This window comes from Talpa europaea (genome assembly GCF_964194135.1).
Source record: "Talpa europaea genome assembly, chromosome: 12".
Taxonomy (NCBI): Eukaryota; Metazoa; Chordata; class Mammalia; order Eulipotyphla; family Talpidae; genus Talpa; species Talpa europaea.
Window position 1 is genome coordinate 38,954,518 of NC_140079.1, and position 18,872 is coordinate 38,973,389.

At 51.3% G+C, this 18,872-nt stretch overlaps 1 protein-coding gene across 11 annotated transcripts; it reads right to left on the reverse strand.

The window, feature by feature from the left end:
* Nucleotides 1-329: 329 nt before the first annotated feature.
* Nucleotides 330-18,299, reverse strand: TYK2 (tyrosine kinase 2; the record flags this gene model as incomplete). Of its 11 annotated transcripts, none has more annotated exons than XM_084248708.1 (23): nucleotides 330-464; nucleotides 547-657; nucleotides 1,481-1,598; nucleotides 1,825-1,997; nucleotides 2,359-2,477; nucleotides 2,828-3,020; nucleotides 3,293-3,387; nucleotides 3,801-3,951; nucleotides 4,621-4,775; nucleotides 4,858-4,993; nucleotides 5,845-5,972; nucleotides 7,026-7,113; nucleotides 7,196-7,357; nucleotides 7,454-7,557; nucleotides 7,644-7,833; nucleotides 7,924-8,032; nucleotides 9,988-10,145; nucleotides 10,224-10,433; nucleotides 10,846-11,209; nucleotides 13,962-14,125; nucleotides 14,473-14,620; nucleotides 14,754-14,877; nucleotides 18,101-18,299. In XM_084248708.1, 23 exons carry the CDS (start codon nucleotides 18,297-18,299, stop codon nucleotides 330-332), a joined length of 3,534 nt encoding a protein of 1,177 aa, XP_084104834.1. The 11 variants fall into 11 exon arrangements, with proteins under 11 accessions (XP_084104834.1, XP_084104836.1, XP_084104838.1 ...); XM_084248710.1 differs by having other exon boundaries at nucleotides 10,224-10,415; nucleotides 10,843-11,209; XM_084248712.1 differs by having other exon boundaries at nucleotides 7,644-7,710; nucleotides 10,224-10,415; nucleotides 10,819-11,209.
* Nucleotides 18,300-18,872: the final 573 nt, after the last annotated feature.

Genomic DNA, 18,872 nt, shown 5'->3' on the forward strand with positions numbered 1-18,872 from the left:
TGAATAGCTATGAACCAGCAGGAACCAGGAAGAGCACCTTCGCTAGAATGTGACTATGTTGGCACTGATTTTGGATCCCCAGACTTCAGAACTGGCAGAAATGAATGTCTGTTGTTTGTAAGCCATCCTGTCCATGGTCTCACAGCACCCAGAGGGATTAAGACAGAAGCAAAGTCATCTCACAGAAGTGAGGTCTCCAACAGGAGCCACACACAGCAGGTGGATGAGGCCATGTTCCCATGTTGCATTTCTCCTGGATGGGGCAGTGGGAGTCTCTCTCTGTGGGCACCATCTGTTCCAATCTCTCCAAGCAGAGCTGCCAGTGGGCTTCAGCATACACTGAACACCGAAGGGGCCTGACCTTGGTATTTCTCGTGGACTGTCTTGAGGATGGGGATGAGATTTTGGAAGGTCGGGCGAAATGAGGCCTCTGCCTCCCAGCAGTTCTTCATGAGGAGATAGATCTAGGGAAGGAAAACTTGGATCTGTGGTTGATGTTCTCCCTACTCCCCAGGTGGGGGCAAGAGGTCTGGGGGTGGTTCTCACCTCACAGGGACATTTGTCTGGCTGAGGCAGCCGTTCCCCTTGTTCCAACAGTTCAGTAAGCCTCAGCACTGTCCTCTGGCCCTGGTTGAGGCCTATGAGTTCAATGAATTTCTATAAAAGAAACAAAACAAATCCTTTTCAAGAGAGAGGGAGGTCTAGTAGAGGTCAGAGACTTGAAGCAGGACTAAGGGTGCAAGACTCATTTCTACCACTCTTGGTTGTATGGCTTTAGAATCCTGACTTCACCTCTATGGGCCTCAGTTTTCTCATCTATCAAATGCCACCACTTGGGGTTATTGTGGGGTTATTAGTTACAAACACTAACATGGAGAAAGTCTGTATCAGGGGGTTGCAGCTATTATTATATTATAAAACAACCTCCCAGCAGGTTGTTTTTGCCTCTGTAGAATCATTCCCTCCCTCCCTTTGGGAATATCCCCTCCCACCAGCCCGGGCCTGGCCAAGCACTGTGGCCTGTGGCTACAGAGTTGATTACAGCCACATGTGACACAAGTTGGGCCAATCAGAGTCCTGAGAATTACATTGGAAAGAGGATCCCTGGTCCTCTGTGGAGGGGAGTGAGGGACACAGTTGCCACAACAGAGGGAGCCCTTCCCTGAGAGATACTACCACAAAGAACAGAAAACAAGAGATGAAGAAGGGTTTCCTGATATCTGAGGGTCTAGAGCAAGCCATGTCCCCAGGCGCCTCTGGAGTTTGCAAATGGCAGAATGATCTGTTACTGTCTTGTTTGAGTCCAATTGAGTGGGGCTTCTGTTTAATCAAAGCCCCTCATGCTATAAGTTGTCCATTTTATAGATTGGGACTGTAAGGCTCAGTTGGATTAAGTGCTTGCTTAAGTAGGGAGCTGAGAATTGAAGGCATGACTTTTGAACTCCTATAGCATGGGGTGGAGTGGTAGATGGATTCTCACCGATGGAGGGCTCTGGCTGGAGTCACAGTGGGTCAGCAGCTCATACATGGTGACCCCAAAGGACCAGACATCAGATGCATAGTAGAATTTACATTCCTTCAGACACTCTGGGGCATACCTGTAAGAGGGGGCACTCAGGTCTTGGGGCCACACCAGGCTGAAGTTCTTACCTGGAATGTAAGGACTCCTCTGGCCCCAGTTAGGGTCCCACCCTTAAGGGGGAGGGCAGTTACACCGAGACTAGGTCTTGTCATCTGGGACCCCAGCATTATCTCCTCCACCCTATCTGTTCCAGGTGACCAAGGCATCCCCCCCCCCGCCCCCACTGAATCCCGCCTGGTCACCAGAACACGGGGCTATCCCCATCCTCGTGGACGCGGTAGTATTCGTGGCCTTCAGGTACGGCCTTGGCTAGGCCAAAGTCCCCAATCTTGACCAGCTTGTCATTGTCCAACAGCACATTGCGGGCAGCCAGGTCTCGGTGGATGTAGTGCTGCGAGTGCAGGTAGGCCATGCCCTGGAGTCCAGGAAGGCTAAGTCAGTGGGGCAGGACAGAGCCTGAGGAGTGACTAGGATGTCTGGGGGAGTTAGGTCAGGCTTTGGAGGATCATACTGGGATAGAACTGGCAGGATGATAAGTGGAGCCAGGCCAAAGGGAGCAGAGCCTGGAAATCAAGGGTGGGATTACAAGGTGACCCCATAGGGGGAGGGGTGACAAGTAAGTAGAGAGTGTCAGGGTGGGTTGGGGGCCAGACTGATAAGGTTGAGGCCAGGTGACCAGCCCAGGGTTAGGGCCAGGTGAGCAGCTGGGATGGGACCCTAAGAACAGGTCAAAGAGGAGGGGGCAGATTCCAGGAATAGGGATGGGAATGGCCTACCTCACAGATCTGCAGAGCGAAGAGCAACAGCTGGGCCAGCCCAACACTGTGCCGGGGTAGGTAATCTCGGAGGCTGCCCAGAGGCACATACTCCATGACAAGCTGCACTGACTTCTCCCCTGATGAAGGAGAAGGAGGGCCACATGCTGGCCACAGAGGCAGGGACAGCCCGCCCAGTACTCTGTACCTCCTTGCCAGTCCTGCCCCAAGGTGGGAGAGGGAAGACAAAAGCCCGCCTACACTAGGCATCAGGTGAGATGGGCCCATTCAGAATCCCTTAGTCAGGTAGGAGAGCAGACTCTGAGTCGCGCCCACTCTGGCCCAGAAGAGAAGGAGGCAGCTAGTGGATATACCGACTATGGTGCCTATAGACTGCGCCGTCCAGTCTGGATTCAGAGATTCTAATTGGCCAGGCTCTGCTGGTCCCGCCCACAAAGCCACACCCAAGTTCCAATCCTACCCCACCCACCTTGGTCCCCGCAGCAGCCCTTGTACTTGACTATGTGCTTGTGGTACAACGTGCGCAATATGTCAATCTCTCGTGTCCAGCCGGGGAGGAGCTGGGGGCTGAAACCTGCTTTGAGGGCCTTCACGGCCACCATCTCGCCAGTCCCATCGTTGTTCGGGTCGTAGCAATACAGGCTGACCTTGCCGAAGTGACCCTGGCCAGAGTGCACAAGGGTGAGCCCCATCCCGGGTTCCCTTGGTGCCGCCTCCAGGGGCGCCTGTTAGGAAAGCCCTTGGCCATACCTAATCGGTATTAGAGGATCTCTTAGGGGGCCTAGCCCCCACTTCTCCCTTGAGAGGGAGGGATTTTAGGCCAGGCCCCACCCACATATCAGGAGAACAGCTGGCAGGTAGTACTTCCTGTAAGTCCCACTCTTTCCCACTAGGAAGTGCGTCTAACAACCCGGGCCCGCCCCGCAGTTCTCACCTCGCCCAGGTCCCTGATTTTTTTCAAATAGCGCTTGTGGAAAACGGTGGAATCTGAAGTTGGTGAGTCCGGATTCACCGCAGAAACATCGAGATCTAAAAGAGCCACAGTGGGTTAGGCTGTGCAGCCCCTTCCTCTCCCAACAGGACTATACTTGTGAGCACAGAAAAAGTGGCCATTGCTTCTCCCAGAACCGATTCATAGATAAGGAAAAAAAATTATTTTTGCAACAGCTAGAAAATTCCACTTCTTGTTCAAAATGCACAGTTGGCCATTTCAAAATTGATACCTGGATGCAAACTTTTCTTCCATAGGAACACAAACAAAAAAATTTATTCAAAGAAGTTGTGGTTCTCCCAAGCAAAAAGGGTATGGCATCCCCATACTCTTAAGTGAGTTATAAACTGGCACATGCCCTGAGCCACTATGTAGAGACCTTGTGTGCACTGCGCAGGAATCCCAGCCCTGCTCCCTTCTCCCAGGGTCCCAGCATTGGGGTGGGGCTCACTTTGGGGCTGCAGTCGAGTGAGGTCCCGCAGGATGGTGCGGAAGGATGGCCGCTGGCCTGGCTCATAGTTCAGGCATTGGCTGGTAAGCACCGCCAGTTCTGGGGAGGAAGGCTGGGGCAGCTGGTGCTGCTTCTGGTAGAAGTGCTCTTTCTGTGAGGAAGGAAGCCCACCGAAGTCAAGTGTCCCGAGTCCCTGGCCCTTTTACAAGAGGCAGAGTCAAGCTCCCAGAGCAGCAGGGCTGCACCAGCAAGGTCCTTGGTCTTACTGTTCCTATTTTACACATAAGGCAAGTGAGGCTTGGCAAAGGAAGAGGTCTTGCCCATGATTCTGCTGTACTGGAGCATCCCACACTCGGCCCTTCTGCCCTGACTTCCACCAGCCTCTGCTCTCCATCCTTTCTTACACCACCTATAGGAAGCACTTGCAGACTGCAGCTGCCTGAATATACCAAAGCCACCAGGCCTTTGCACATGCCATGCCCTAGGCCTAGGCTACCCGTCCTAGCCCAGGTTACTGCAGTATTTCTTCACTTAGATTAAAACCTCTCCTGGAAAACTTTTGACCCCTTAGCTAGGTCAGAAGCTTGCCCCATCACTGCCCTGGTCTCTCCCCAAAATTGAAGCATATTACTTATTTGCATTCTGCTGCAATGACCTTTTACGTTCAGGACTATAATTAACCCCAACCAATAGATGACCTGACAGAACCTCAAAGACAAGTGATAATATGTGAGGCTGTACAGCCAGAGGAAAGGGAAGCAACTTTGAAGCTTGTATGTGTGCCTTTTGTAGGAAGGGCGCAGGGGTCCCTTGTTCATACCTCAGAGGGGCCACGGCCCTGCAGGAGGATCTCCCCATCGAAGCAGATCTCCAGGAGGGTGGCACCAAAGCCCCACTTGTCAGCTGCAGTACTGAGGCTGCTGTCCACACCAGACAAACACTCGGGAGCTATCCAGGGGATCCTCTCTACCCGCTCTGAGGGCGAGGGTCAGAGGTCACTGAGGAAAAAGGAAGGGGGAAAGCCCATCCCTGTGCCCAACCCTGCCTGGGTCCTCACCCTCCCTGGAGAGGGCCCCCAGGCCCACACCGGGGTCGCTCAGCTTGATGAAAGGGCTGGTGCCCTCTACCAGCCCCAAACGCGCCAGAAGAATGTTCCGGCCACACACATTTCCATGAACTAGGCTCTTGTCTTCCTGTGGGGGTCGGGGGGCGGGAGAGGAGCAGAAATGGGGTATGGTTACTGGGGGTTGGTGGACCCTGCCTGCACTCTAGTCCATGCAGGCCCACAGGGAAAGCCCATGTGAAAAATAAAACTGTGGTCATTTTGGGGCACCCAATATACTGTCATGACCGGGCAGCTCAGGTGCTAACTAGGTCCTTCCTACTCTCCCAGGGCTGATGTTCACGGCTCTTGCTTAGGGACAGAGGCCAGAGGACCCCAGAGCTACCCTCAAACCCTCGCCAGGCAGCTACTCCCCTAGGGCCCTTGGACTAGCTGTTGCATGTCTGGAATGCATTTCCCCCAGAGGCCCTTTGGTTCCCTCCTTCACCTCCAGGTAACTTAAAGAGTCCTTCTCAACCTGCCTATTTCAACTTCACCTCTTCCCCAAAATTCAGTAACCCCTATCTCCATCCCCACTTTTTTCCATAGTTCTTACTATTTTTTAACATATTATTATAGAAATATAATTTCTTGTTTGTCCCTCCTAACTAAAAGGCCAGCACCTTGAGGACAGCATTTTGTCTGTTTTGTGTTCTCTCTGTCCCCAGGCCTAAGACACAGCCTAGTACATAGAGGGTGCCCAGTAATTCCTGAATGAAGGGGGAGTTCTGGAAAGTAGGGTGATTGGACCACATGGGACTGGCGATGAAAGGCAAAAAATGACATAGGTGGCTGAGGCCAGGCCCCACATTTCCCAGGCAGACGAGTTGGGTGTTCTCTTGGGGGGAGATGGGAGCCACAGGGTTATGTGAGCAGAGCAGGTTCATGGACAGAGCTTCTGGGGCCTGAGGGATGTGAGCACCCTCCCCCCAGGCTACGCACCAGGTAGCTGAGGGCACTGGCCAGCTGCTGGGCTACCACCACCTTCCAGGCCACAGGCACATGGCCCCTTTCCCGCCGCAGGCAGACATCCAAGGGCCCGTGTTCCACATACTCAGTCACCATGATGTCTGTAAAGGGCCAGACACTACAGGGGTCACCCACCTGCCTCTACCCTCCAGGGTGGGAAGGGTAGAGGAGTTGGGATTGTGGGAAGGAAGGTTTGTAGAGGGGGAGCTTGGAGTGGTTCTGGGGAAATAAATGCTGGCTGAGGTGGGTACAGAGTAAGGCAGAGGTCGAGGATGGACTGGGGCACAGAGGAGGCTGACATGTAAGGGACAAAGGTGCAGATGGAACTGGGGAAATGGGGGAGGAAGCACACAACAGCTCCAGGTTGAGGCATCAGGATCCCACAGGGTTGGGGTACTTGTAGGAGGAAGATATGCAGGGTTCAGGGTTTAGACCATTTTGGGGGGAGAGACGGAAAGGTGGGTCTGAGGTCAGCAGGTCTGGGGGCTGGCTAGGGTTGCCCTATACCAGAGTTTTGAGGTACATATGGAGTAGGCGTTGAGGTCTGGGACGGTTAGGGTACCCAGCAGGGCACAGGGGTCCTAGTACTGATGAGGTCAGAGGGTAGATAGGGGCTGTGCTGTAGAGGTGTTTGAGTAGTAGGTAGACCTTAGGATGCAGTTGGGAGTCAGAGTGTAGGTTGAGGTTTAGGTTGTAACAAGGGATATTGGGGTACAGGTAAGAGTCAAAGGCAGGGTGAGAATGCAAAGTGAGGGCTGGCATATAGTTAGGAGTCAGGGTATGCGTTGAAGGTCAAGGTACAGCCAGGGGTTGGGATATAGGTGAGAGTTGAGTACTCACAGATTGGAATATAGTCAGGGATCAAGGTCAGTATGCAGGACTTAGGTTGAGGGTGTAGAGGGGGAGCTTGGAGTGGTTCTGGGGAAGTAAATGCCAACTCTTGGCACTGGACGCCTGGGATATGTGGCAGAGGTGGGGAGGTGAGCAGGGGTCCAGGCAGGGAGTATAGCCAGCCCCAACCCGGGACCCCCACCCCGAGCCCACCTGGTCACGCTGGGCCACCGTGAGGTCAGGACTTAGGTTGAGGGTCAGGGTAGGGGCCAAAGAGTAGATATATAAGTGGTTCATGGGTAGGTGTGACAGCGCCTACTCACTCTCTGAGCCATGCACACAGACACCATGTACAAAGGCCAGGTGTACATGGGAGACCTGGCTCATGAGGCTGGCAGTCTCATAGAAGGCCTGTGGGGATGGGACAAGTCAGAGGAGGGCATAGACGCTGACCCCCTCACCCCACCCTCTGCTCCTGGCTGTGCTCACTCACCAGGGCAATGTTGTGGTGGCTGGGGTCCAGCACCTTGAGTACCACTCGCAGGTCCTGCCCAGGGCCCCCATCATCTGCCTTGTCCTCCTCGGGGCCTCTGTCTGTGACTAGTAAGAGGCCCTCATACACATTGGTCCTGGTTCCCTGGCCCAAGTGGGATAGCTGGTAGAATGTGGCACAGAACATCTCCATTGACAACAGCTCTTGGCTGCCCCTCCCAGTGTCCCCAGACCCTTGGAGGTCCCCATTTGCACACACCCGGGTGATCTTGTCCCAGCTGACTCGGTGGAAGCTGAGATGGCTGAGGTTGGGTGGTCTGGTGCTGGCGCAAGACCCCCGCAGGATAACGAGATTGGAGAACTCTGGGGGTAGGAACAAGGTCATCGAGGGTTGGTGGGGGTGGGGAGATGTTATCCCCACGCTCCCTGTGACCCCCCCATCATCATACCTCCTGGCTGTGGCAGACAGCAGCGGTGCAGGGAGAAGCAGTCTTGGCCAGACCGCAGTGAACAGCCCTGCAGGGCAGCCCGCAGATCCCGCACACTGGGGAAGGACCGGTCCCAGCCCTCCAGTGTAAAGGCCCCAGCCTGCAGCTCAATGGGGAACTTGCGTAGGCGCCAACTCTTGGCACTGGACGCCTGGGGTATGTGGCAGAGGTGGGGAGGTGAGCAGGGGTCCAGGCAGGGAGTATAGCCAGCCCCAACCCAGGACCCCCACCCCGAGCCCACCTGGTCATGCTGGGCCACCGTGAGGATAAGGCGGTTGAAGTGGGTGGTGCTCCAGTGGATGAGGTAGAGGCCATCCTCCGGGCGCAGCTTGGCTAGCACAAATGGCTCCCTGAGGGGGACAAGGTCAGCACCATCAGAGCACTGGGGCGTTGCTGGGCCCATGCTGGGCAATTGGGACACATAAACCTGCCCGAAGGGGCGCACTCCCAGCTGGGACAGATGTCCACACAGTAATGACTCTGAGTCTGGACAGAGACACACAGAAATATAAGACTGTCACATACCCAAAAAACACAGAGACGCAGGGACAAGAACAGGTACATGCTCATGTGTGACAACTGCTAGACACAGCCGCCAGCATGACGACACATGGACAGGAGCCAGCCATGAGATGCTGGATGGCTGCACTCCCAGTCACATGCACGGCTGCTCCCAGGCACGGTGCACAGTGGGCAGTCTACCACACACCCAGCGAGCAGTGACCATGGACACAGCCGCTTACCCACTGCCATGAGGCAGCACAGGGGCTGATCACAGACTGGAGGTGACAACCATCAGCACAGACATGCTGCAAGGTGACAAAGTCACAGGCCCAGACAGCTACATACATGGTGGCTCATATGCTGCTACAGACTGAATGTCTGTTGCCCTAAAAGTCACATGCTGAAACCTAACCCTTTTGTGATGGTCTCAGGAGGGGGTTAGCAGTAATCAGGTCAAGACAGTGGAACCCATACAAGTGGGATTAGCACCCTTATAAAGAGACCCCTCAGAGCTCTTTTGCTGCTTTTGCCATGTGAGGTCACAGGGAGATGCCATCTGTGAAACAGGAAGCAGGCCCTCAACTGACACCAAATGCTGGTCTATTGCCAGCATCTTGAACTTGGGACTTCCCATCTCCAGAAGTGTGAGCCCGACTGTTGTTCCTAACCCTCAAGTCTACAGTATTCTGTGATAGCAGCTGGGACCCCATACAGGTGGCACACATTACAGGTGACCCCATACAGGTGACACAGCACAGCCACAGCCCTTGCAAGGGGAATGGCCACATTGCCCCACTCTGGGGGAGAGACTAGGCTCAGAGCTCAGACACCTCAGGGATACCCATGGTCCATCCCAATGTCACAGGTATGGCAAGGGCCACCAGGGCACAGGACCAATGATCAGATAAACTGACAGTCACAAACCCTGGCCTGCTGGCTGGAGGATGGCCACGTGCACATCCGACAGCCACAGAAGCGCTGACGCCTAACACTCTTGGCCTCAGAAGTGGAAACAGAATTGCTCAGTGACCTAAAATTACCAGGACACACATACCCCTGCAGGGATGTAAGCACCAACAAAGACAACTGAATGGCCACCAGTGTGTATGTAACACATAGCCCCACAAAAAAACACCTGAGGGTCACATAGGAAAACATGTCATGACAATCTAGAATGGTCACCAGAGCACAGACACAGCTACACGTCACACAGACTGCTAAACATCCAGGCATGCGCAGTGATGATCCCAAGCCCACGCAGGCTCACCATGACTCACCATCCATCCCACCGCAGATCCCTCCCCTCTCCTTAGTCTGTGGTAAGCACACTTGCTCACATGAACATATACAGGCAGTGGAGCTTCAACACATGCACACACATAAACACACATGAATTCACACACACACACACACACGACAGATGCCTGCACAATGTGGTATGAGTGAACACCCCACACACACATGCACATACACATAAGCAAAGAGGCTCACACTCACGCATTCACACCACACTGTGTACATACATGAGCTCACACATGCACACACACACCTGCCCATGCTTTACACAGGCACATTACGACTTGGGTGCCTGCACACACCTGTGTATTCACACACAGAGGTGAACACCAAGATATAATATGTACACACGGGTGAACATGCATGCACACACATGTATTTCACGTGTACTAAGACAGAATGCATACACCTTGTTCAAGCCCCACTATCCCTCAAGAATTCAAAGTCTAGTTGGCAGCTGCTGCCCCCACCACCCTAACCACCTGCCTGCCCCCCAGGCACTCACAGCAGGGGTCCGTGGATACCCTCCTGGATGCTCATCACAAGCCGCGGGGGAGCCACTTCATGGCACAGATAATGGCTTGAGTCAGATGTCAGGCGGAAATAGCCATCTAGCAGCGACACTAAGGACAGGGCAGCAGCCCGGGAAGGCAGGGCCAACTCCTGAGGGTCAGAGGGATGTCAGGCAGGCATCACTGGCAAAGGCACCCCTCAGTCAGGTCCCGAGCCCTGGGGTCCCACCAAGAACTTGTCCTGGCAGCGGATGCTGACGTGGCACTCTTTCAGCACCATGTGGGTGATGTCTCGGAAGTCACAGAAGTAGGTCCACTGTGCCTCCCGTGGCTTGTCTGCTGGCTGGTTGCTCCCCTCATGGGCCTTAGCTTTCTTTCCAGCTGGGCCAGCAGGGCGATTCCTGACACTGCTGCTGGGACCCTGGAAACCCAGCACATGGAGCAGGTAGCTGGAGCAGGGCTATACCTGCTCCATATTCCCCTAGGGACAGGCAGCAACTGGAGGGGGCCAGATAGCTCCCTTGTGCATCCCCCTAAGTGCTGGTATTACAGACAGGACAGGGGACCCACCCCCAAGAGATACACAAGTCAGAACCTAGGTGAGGACAGAGAAGAGAATCCTAACTCTCTCATGCCCAGATGCTAGAAAATGGGTTCTCAGAGGTGCAGATCCCAGAAATCAGATTCCCAGGTGGAAGACCCCAACAAACAGATGCCAGAGGATGGACGGACATATCCCAGAGCCATGTAGATAAAGGGCTTACCATGGCCACCCTCAGAGGCCAAGGCCAACATTGAGCAGGAGCCCTCTATCCTCACCCTACCTGGACCCTTAGATGGAAGCTCACCACTGCTAGTAATGGCCGCCACTGGATGCCGCCAGTGCCGGTCACTAGCACCTCATGGGTGGGGGGTCTGGCAGCGGACGCTGGTGTGGGCTCTAGAAGGGCCTGCCCACTGTCCCGAATGTAGCAGGGTGCTCCTGCAGTCTGGGTCAGCAGCTCCAACTGGCACACTGGCATGCGCTCTGTGCCGAAGCGGGGTGCCAAGCACTCGAGAGTGGCCAGGTACTTGACCATGACGACCTGCTGGGAGAGGCGGCCTGGCTGGAAGTCCCGCAGGAACCGGTGGAAGATGGTCCGCAGGCGCAGCCTTGTCAACACATCGTGCTGCCGGATCTGCCGACGGAAGGAATGTGGGATGCAATCCTTGAAACTGTGGGGACCAGGAGGGATTGTCAGGGGACTGGTAGGTCTGGCTCAGTGGCAGTGGCTTGACCTCTCTGAACCTCTGCTACCTTATCTAAAAAACAGGCTCTTGTGGGGCCTCCCAGGTGGTACAAGGGGTTAAGCACAGCACTGTGAAGCAATCTGCAGGCAGGGAGCTACCCACATGGCGCAGCAGACATCTCCTGCCTCACCTGCTGCTCCCCTCAGCAGTGTATTTCAGTCAGTCTGCCTGTTCTGCTCCCCACTCTGTCTCTGGTGAATCCACTCACCACCACCCCCACATCTCTGGCTTATACCCCAGCTCTTATATACATAAATAAATAAATCTTTTAAAAAAAGGCTCTTGTGAAGGTGGAGAGAAGATGGTAAAGGGCCAGGAGAGGAAAGCCAGGTGGTATCGGGTCCCAGGCATGGACCTCTGGAGACTACTGGGCTAAAATTCTAGCTTTGGGCAACTTCTTTATAGTCTAAAGAGTTATCCTCTGTAAAATGAAATCAAACAGCAGCCACCCATGGGGTTTAGAAGAGAATCATGACTACTGACTGGCATGTAACAAGTACTACTAGTGTCAGGCATTATTATTATGGGAGAAGTCATTTTGCTTTTCTTTTTTTGCATAGAAGAACTGGGGTGTAGGCCAGAGGTGCTGGCGGTGGGAGGAGGAGTTTGAGAGGATTCACCAGAGACAGAGTGGGGAGTAGAATAGACGGATCTACCAAAATACACTGTTAAGGGGAGCAGTGGGCAAGACAGGAGAGGTCTGCTGCACTATATGTGGCTTAGTTCCATGGCTGGGGATTGAACTTAGGCCATAGGAGTGATAGCGCTGAGACTTTACCTCCAGGCCACCAGGGAGGCCAACTCATTTTGCTTTTATCATTAACATTATTATTAGCAATATAAGGCACAGATCTGGGAGGTCCCTCTGTTGATCACAAAGTCCCATCCGCTATCCAATTGCCCTCCATCACCTGCCTTGCACGTGACAACCTAGATTATAATTTTACAAGTCCAGGTCTCTGCATCCCACCCTGGACCAGACGGATCCTAAAGCTAGCAGCCCCCTGTGCCCACTCGCCCAGTCAATTCCTATACTTGGGCAATTACATTCCAAGTTCAGTTCCTCTTGAAACCAGTCTTTGCCACCTTCTCCCTCTGGACCTTTTTATAAGCTGTTTCCTAGGCCTAGAATGTTTTGCCACTGCAAAATCTGTATGTGGATAAAGTTGACTCAACCTTAAAGTCTTAGCAGAAATGCCTCTGATTTCTAGGCTAGATAGGATAACTCCTCTGGGCTTCCCAGTTTCCTGGGCTTCATTGTCACAGCCTCAGTTCTCTAGAGTGACAAAAACAGTTAGAAATATGTACTTTAGGGCCTCCCTGGTGGCGCTAGGGGTTAAGATGCAACCTATGAAGCTCACCACAGTCACTACAGTGCAAGTTCGATCCCCAGCCAAGGAGCAACCCACATGGCGCAGCAGACCTCTCCTGACTCGCCTGCTGCTCCCCTCAGCAGTGTATTTAAGTCAGTCTGCCTGTTCTGTTCCCTGCTCTGTCTCTGGTGAATCCTCTCACCCCCCAAAACTCTGGCCTGTACCCCAGTTCTTGTATGCATGAATAAATAAATCTTTAAAAAAAAAGAAATATGGGCTTTAGGGGGCTCCCTAGTGGTGTAAAGGGTTAAGACGCAGCACTATGAGGCTGTCCGCAGCCACTGCAGCAAGAGTTTGCTCCCCGGCCAGGGAGGTGACCCACATGGCACAGCAGGCCTCTCCTGACTAGCCAGCTGCTCCTCTCAGAAGTGTATTTAGATCAGTCTGCCTGTTCTGTTCCCTACTCTATCTCTAGTGAATCCTCTCACAACCCACCACCCCTGACACCTCTGGCCTGTGCCCCAGTTCTTGTATGCATAAATAAATAAATCTTTAATTAAAAAAAGAAGAAAAAAGAAAAATGTGCTTTAAGAACAAACTCTATCCTGAAAAATACAGCCCTTTTGCTACCTCCTCCAGGCAGTAAGGGCTACTCCAGCAGGAGCAGGCACCCATGGGGCTTAAAAGAGAATCATGACTACTGACTGGAGGAGCAGCCCTCACTGCAGTAGAGGTGAGCATAACTGGCTGCCAACAACCTGACTCCTGAATTCTTCCTTCTTTTGAATTTGAAGGAGTTCTCCAAACCAATGGGCTTTGAGGAGCTGCTTAGTCTCCACCACTCTGTTTTAACCTTTTCCCCTATCACCTCTGGCTCACTCTGCTCCAGCCATACTTTCCCAGAATTCAGGAAAGATCCCAGCCTCAGATCTTTTGCACCAACTGTTTCCTCTTTATAAAATGCTCTTCTCCCAGATATCCACATGGCTCCCTCCTTCACATCTTTGAATTTGAATGTCACCTTCTCAATCAGCAGCTAACTCCTCAACTACCAGTTTTAAATTGTACAGCCCTAAATCCCTGATGCTTCCTTTTTTGCTGCTTAACTTACCCCCACTCGTCATCACTTAAAATTTCCTTTTGTATTTTGTTTATTGCCTGTCTCCACTAGACATGAGTTTCAAGAGGGTGGGCGTTTTCGTGTGACTTGTTCACTGTTGGGTCTTCAACATCCAGAACTAATGCCAGGATACAGTAAGTGCTCAATAAATGTTTGGTGAAGGCAAAGGAGCGTGCAAGGTCTACCTTGGTCCCCAGGGGATTTCTACTTATCTATGGAGTAGCCCTGCTTCATTCCCAGACACCTGATCTTCTTCGCCACTTCCTCCAGGGGGACACCGCGGCAGAGAGCAAGGTGGCAGAGATGCAGAAAAGCCATGCCCAAACTCTCATTCTTAAAGTGGTGGATCTCCTCCTCATCCCACAGCTCCTCCAACGATGCCACGTCATTCACAAACTCATACTTGCCCTGGGAAGGAGGAATTGGATAAAAAGAGAGGTACAAGAATCTGCTCACTTCCCAGATTCTGGCCACTTTGGGCAGGTGAGGATCCCTACATTCTGGAAAGGCCAAGTAGACAGCATGCATGCCTCCTCTGCCAAACCTATGACTATGGCAGACATGATTAATCAATCATGGCACTCTTTCCCATGTAACCCTAAGAATATTAGAACTTTTGGTTCAGGTACCCAAAGGAGACCACATGACACAAGTTGAAACCTATTGGCTATACTGAATTGAGGAGAGAAGTTGGGGCTCCTGAAATGCCACTAAGCCCTCTAAAAATAATCCTTCCTTCTCAGCCCTGTTTATACCTGCTCAAAGAGATACTCAAAGGAGGCTGGGTCCAGGAGCTGCACCCCCTGCTCTGGCCGTCCTGAGGAAACCTCAGTCCCTGGGGGCCCACAACGGTATACAGTCGGCTCCTGAGGATTCATGCCATGCCAGTTCCGGAAATAAAACCTGCAGGAAGGGGACCAGGCACAGCTGGGGCTTGGCATGGACTCAGACCAACTCCAGAACAACAGGGAAGGAAAGGTGGCAGAGAGGGGACCAGCACTAAAGGGGACAAACCTTCCAAGGGTCCTTCACCTACCTCATACGGAAGTACAACATTAGGCTCCTGTCTCTACAGGCCTGCAGTATGTGGTTTGGGGGTAACCAGACTTGGGCCTGGGCATCAAAGAGGGCGAAGAGATTAAAGCAGGGTGGAGTGATGCCTGGACAGAGGAGAAACTGAGTCAGTAGTTTGTATCTGCTGCCATTCACCCTGTGGACCCCCAAAGCCCTCTGGTGCTCCTCCCCTGCTAACAGAAGACAATACAATATATGTAGTCTTTATAGGAAGACTACATTTCCCAGCCTGGGGCCACTGGACTGGTTTCTGGCCAACAGAATATTGGCAAAATGGATGTGCATTTTTCCTGGCCTAGAAATAAATCCTCTTGCCATCTTTCTTGTCTGAGAATTATTGGAGGCCCCTTGTGGCAGTAGCAAAGCTACAAGATAGTAGTGAACCACTAGACCTGCATTAAAGTTCAGGTAAACCTTGATTGTTAACGTAAGAAAATTTTAGGAGGTGCTTGTTACAACAGCAAAACCTACTCTAGACTAACACAATTCTACAAAGTGCTGGCCTTTTGTCTAGTTTCTCCTTGAGTTCCAGATCTAAAGAAATATTCAACAGACCCCTTCATATGCCTCATTCCAAGCAGATCCCTGGACCTGTCTCTCTTCTACTCTATTCTTTAGGCCAGAAACTTGGCCTTTGTCATTAACTCCTCCCACCCTCTCCACATCAGATTGGTCAGCATGTTTTTCTGCATCTTCTGCATCTCTGGGATCTATCCACTTTTTTCAAACCTAAAACCCAGCCCTAGTCCAGCCTCAAGATTGACTGCCATTCCCCACAATGGCCACCAAAGGAATTCTTTTTATATACATCATTTTAAAATGTTATCTAAAATAGTCAATTCAGAATAATTTATAATCATCAAAATATCAGCCACCAAATAAAGAAATGAAACTGGGTATGTACAATTGAATCCACTGCCTACAATGGCCTACTTTCACCTCCCACAAAAAAGTAACAGCACACTCCTGAACTGGTGTTTATCATTTTCATATCCTCTATGACCTAATCTTGAATATTTTAACTCTAAATGCAGTGTTATATTATAGGTGTCCTTCCACAACTTGCTTTTTTCAGACTACAGTAGGTTTTAAAGCTTCTCACTCTGATGATGTGTAATTTCAATTTCTTTTTTTCAGCTATATAGTATTCCAATGCTAAACCACACTGCAACTTATTTGCACACTGTTTTGTAGAGGGACTTTGAGATAGTCTCCTACTTCTCTTTAAGAAAAGTGAGGCTGCGGGCCTCCCCGGTGGCGCAGCGGTTGAGCGCTGGGTTGCGAAGCTGCCCGCAGCCTCTGCAGCGCCGGTTTGATCCCCGGCTGCTCCCCGGCCACCAGAGGAGGGTCCCACATGGCGCGCAGACCTCTCCTGCCGCCCGCTGCTCCCCTCAGCAGTGTACTTCAGTCCTTCTGCCTGCTCTGCTCCCCGCTCTGGCTCTGGTGAATTCTCTCACCCTCCCGCGCTTCTGACTGTACCCAGTGCATGTATAAACAAAACAAACAAACAAACAAACAAATAAATATATGAAATAAAAAAAAAAGTGAGGCTGCTTTGAATATTTTCATACATACATCTTCTGGAACACCTGAGTTATATACAGATGGTCTCCAACTTAAAATGGTTCCACGTATAAGTTTTCCACTTTATAATCTTTTCGTGTGATGCTGGGCAGTGACTGAGAGTCACAGCTCCTAATCAGTCATATGGTCATGAGGGGAGATACCTATATAGTGCACCTATATAGTACCTATATAGTACCTATAGGAGGTATTTTATTTTGTATTTTACAAATGCCTGCCTGTATCTGAGATATTCAACACTTTATTGTATAACAGGCTTTCTGGTAAGATGGTTCTACTCAACTGCAGGCTAAAATAAGTATTCTGAGCAGATTTAAGGTAGACTAGGTTAACTAAGCCATAGTGTTCAGTTAGTTACTCGCATTTTTTACTTAAAATATTTTCAATTTACAATGGATTTATTCCTCAACCATAAATTGAGGAAAATCTCTATCTGTAGGATGGATATCTAGGGGTGGAATTGTAGGGCTTCCAGGAATGTAAGTTTCAGCTGTGTTAGATGATGACAAATTTTTCTCCAAACTCAACACTGTCTCCCACAGAAGGAGAAAGCCTCCCTGTAAGACAACTTCCTAAACAACCAATCTGACTGTTTCCTTCTCTGGCTTAAACCTTCCATGGCTTCCCATTGACCCCCTGAGAAAGTCCAACACCCTTAACACAGCCAATTATGCTGATTTTTGGGGTTTGTTTTTTTTTTTTTTTCATTTCTATTTCTTCTTCCATACTCTTGTAGTCACTATTAAGAACTTTTGCTTCCTCAAATAGATCCAGTTCTTTGTTCCCTCTGCGGGACATGTGTCACATCATCCAGCATACCCCTATGAGTTTTTTTTAAGAATCCATCACTGATTTTACAGAAGAGGTTGTAGAATGCACCCAAAGGCCCCCATGCAATTGTGAGGAAGGAGACTGGAGAGGACTTCTGGAAGAAGGGGCATGTAAGTGAAGTCGCCTTGAGGAGCCCTCCTCCTCCGGCAGAAGAAATTTACTTCACAGCACATTAACTTTGGGCTCTCGCAGCCATTCCACAGTTCTCTACTTTGCTCAGGAGAAGTCTAAATTCTGAACTCTTCCTTCTGGCATTTAAGGTATTCTAAGATCTGGCCCTGAGTGATCTCTTCCCCACTGTGCCCCAACTGAAGGGTACCTCTACCCTGTTCGCACCTTATTCACCACAGTCTGTTGTCCCACAGCAGCCAGAGATACCTGACTCTAGTCATGTCCTTCCTCTGCTCACAGTCTTCTGTGGCTCCCACCCACTTGGAGTAAAATCCAAAGACCTCCCTGAGGTGCACAGGTCCTGCATGACTCATACCGTTACCTCCTGCTCCATCTCTGCCCTGTGTCTCCTCTCCCCTTCATTCCTTCTGCTCCAGTCACTGGCCTCCTCAATATTACTGGATAATTCCCAGCTTAGGGCCTTTGCACTTGCCGTTCCCTCTTACTGGTACCATCTTCCCCCATATATCCCTATGGCTCCCCCTTCTCTCAAGTTTTTCATTTTTCTCCATCATTTATCTCCATCCTCCTACAGAGTTTTCTTATTTATTATGTTTCTGGCTGATTTCCCAATGAGAATATTAGCTCAACAAAGGGAGCAATTTGAGGACAGCACACAGTAGGTGTTCAGTCAGTGTTTGCTAAGTGAATGGCAGAGGGTGGATGAATGGATGGATGGGGCTCAGTGGCTGACAGCACCTCCAACCCCACCAATGGACTCACCAACTTTGTGTGCGATGTGGATGCAAATCTCCTCTGCTGTCAGGGTGTCCTCGGTGAAGATGACCCAGGGGTCACCACCTCCAGGGCCGGCCCAGTGCAGAAGCACTTTCAGGCCTCCTCTGGTGGTGGCCAGGGGCTGAGCTCCATCCCTGTCCAGTTTGCTGGCCTTGCTGATGGCACCCCACTGGCACAGAGGCATGCTCTTGTCAGCTGGCTTGGCTGGGAAGGGACAGCCCATGCATGAGTCCCCAGGTTGCCACCTGGAGGCCCCATTCAGCACCGTAACCCTCCACCTGTCCAGAGGCCTGAGAAGATTCTGGATGCCTCTCGATTTGCAATGTTAGACATCCAATACCCCTTGCGGAGCCTCAATTTCCACATCTGTTTGATGGAGTTAGGGTATGCATCTTCATTATTAGATCTGTTATATTTACAACACTGAACCCCTTTATTGGACAAATTGGCACCAAAGTAAGTCTGCTCTGAATGCACCTTCCCAAAATAATCAGGCAGAAAGGTACCTGGGGACAGATCCTGTCACCGGTGTCAACCCAGGCAAGTCACTTAGCCATGCTGAGCCTGTTTCCCCACTTGGAAAAAGGGGATGCTGAGGGTATTGCTGTTGAAAGATGGTCGGAATGTTTCAAGGAAGCTCTGCATGTCGTGGTTTAGGCACAGATCTTGATACAGGCATGAAAAAAAATTATAAAAACAAGAATAAAATCATTATAATTGGTTTCATAATCCTGATCATCTTTCTCCTTTAGACTAA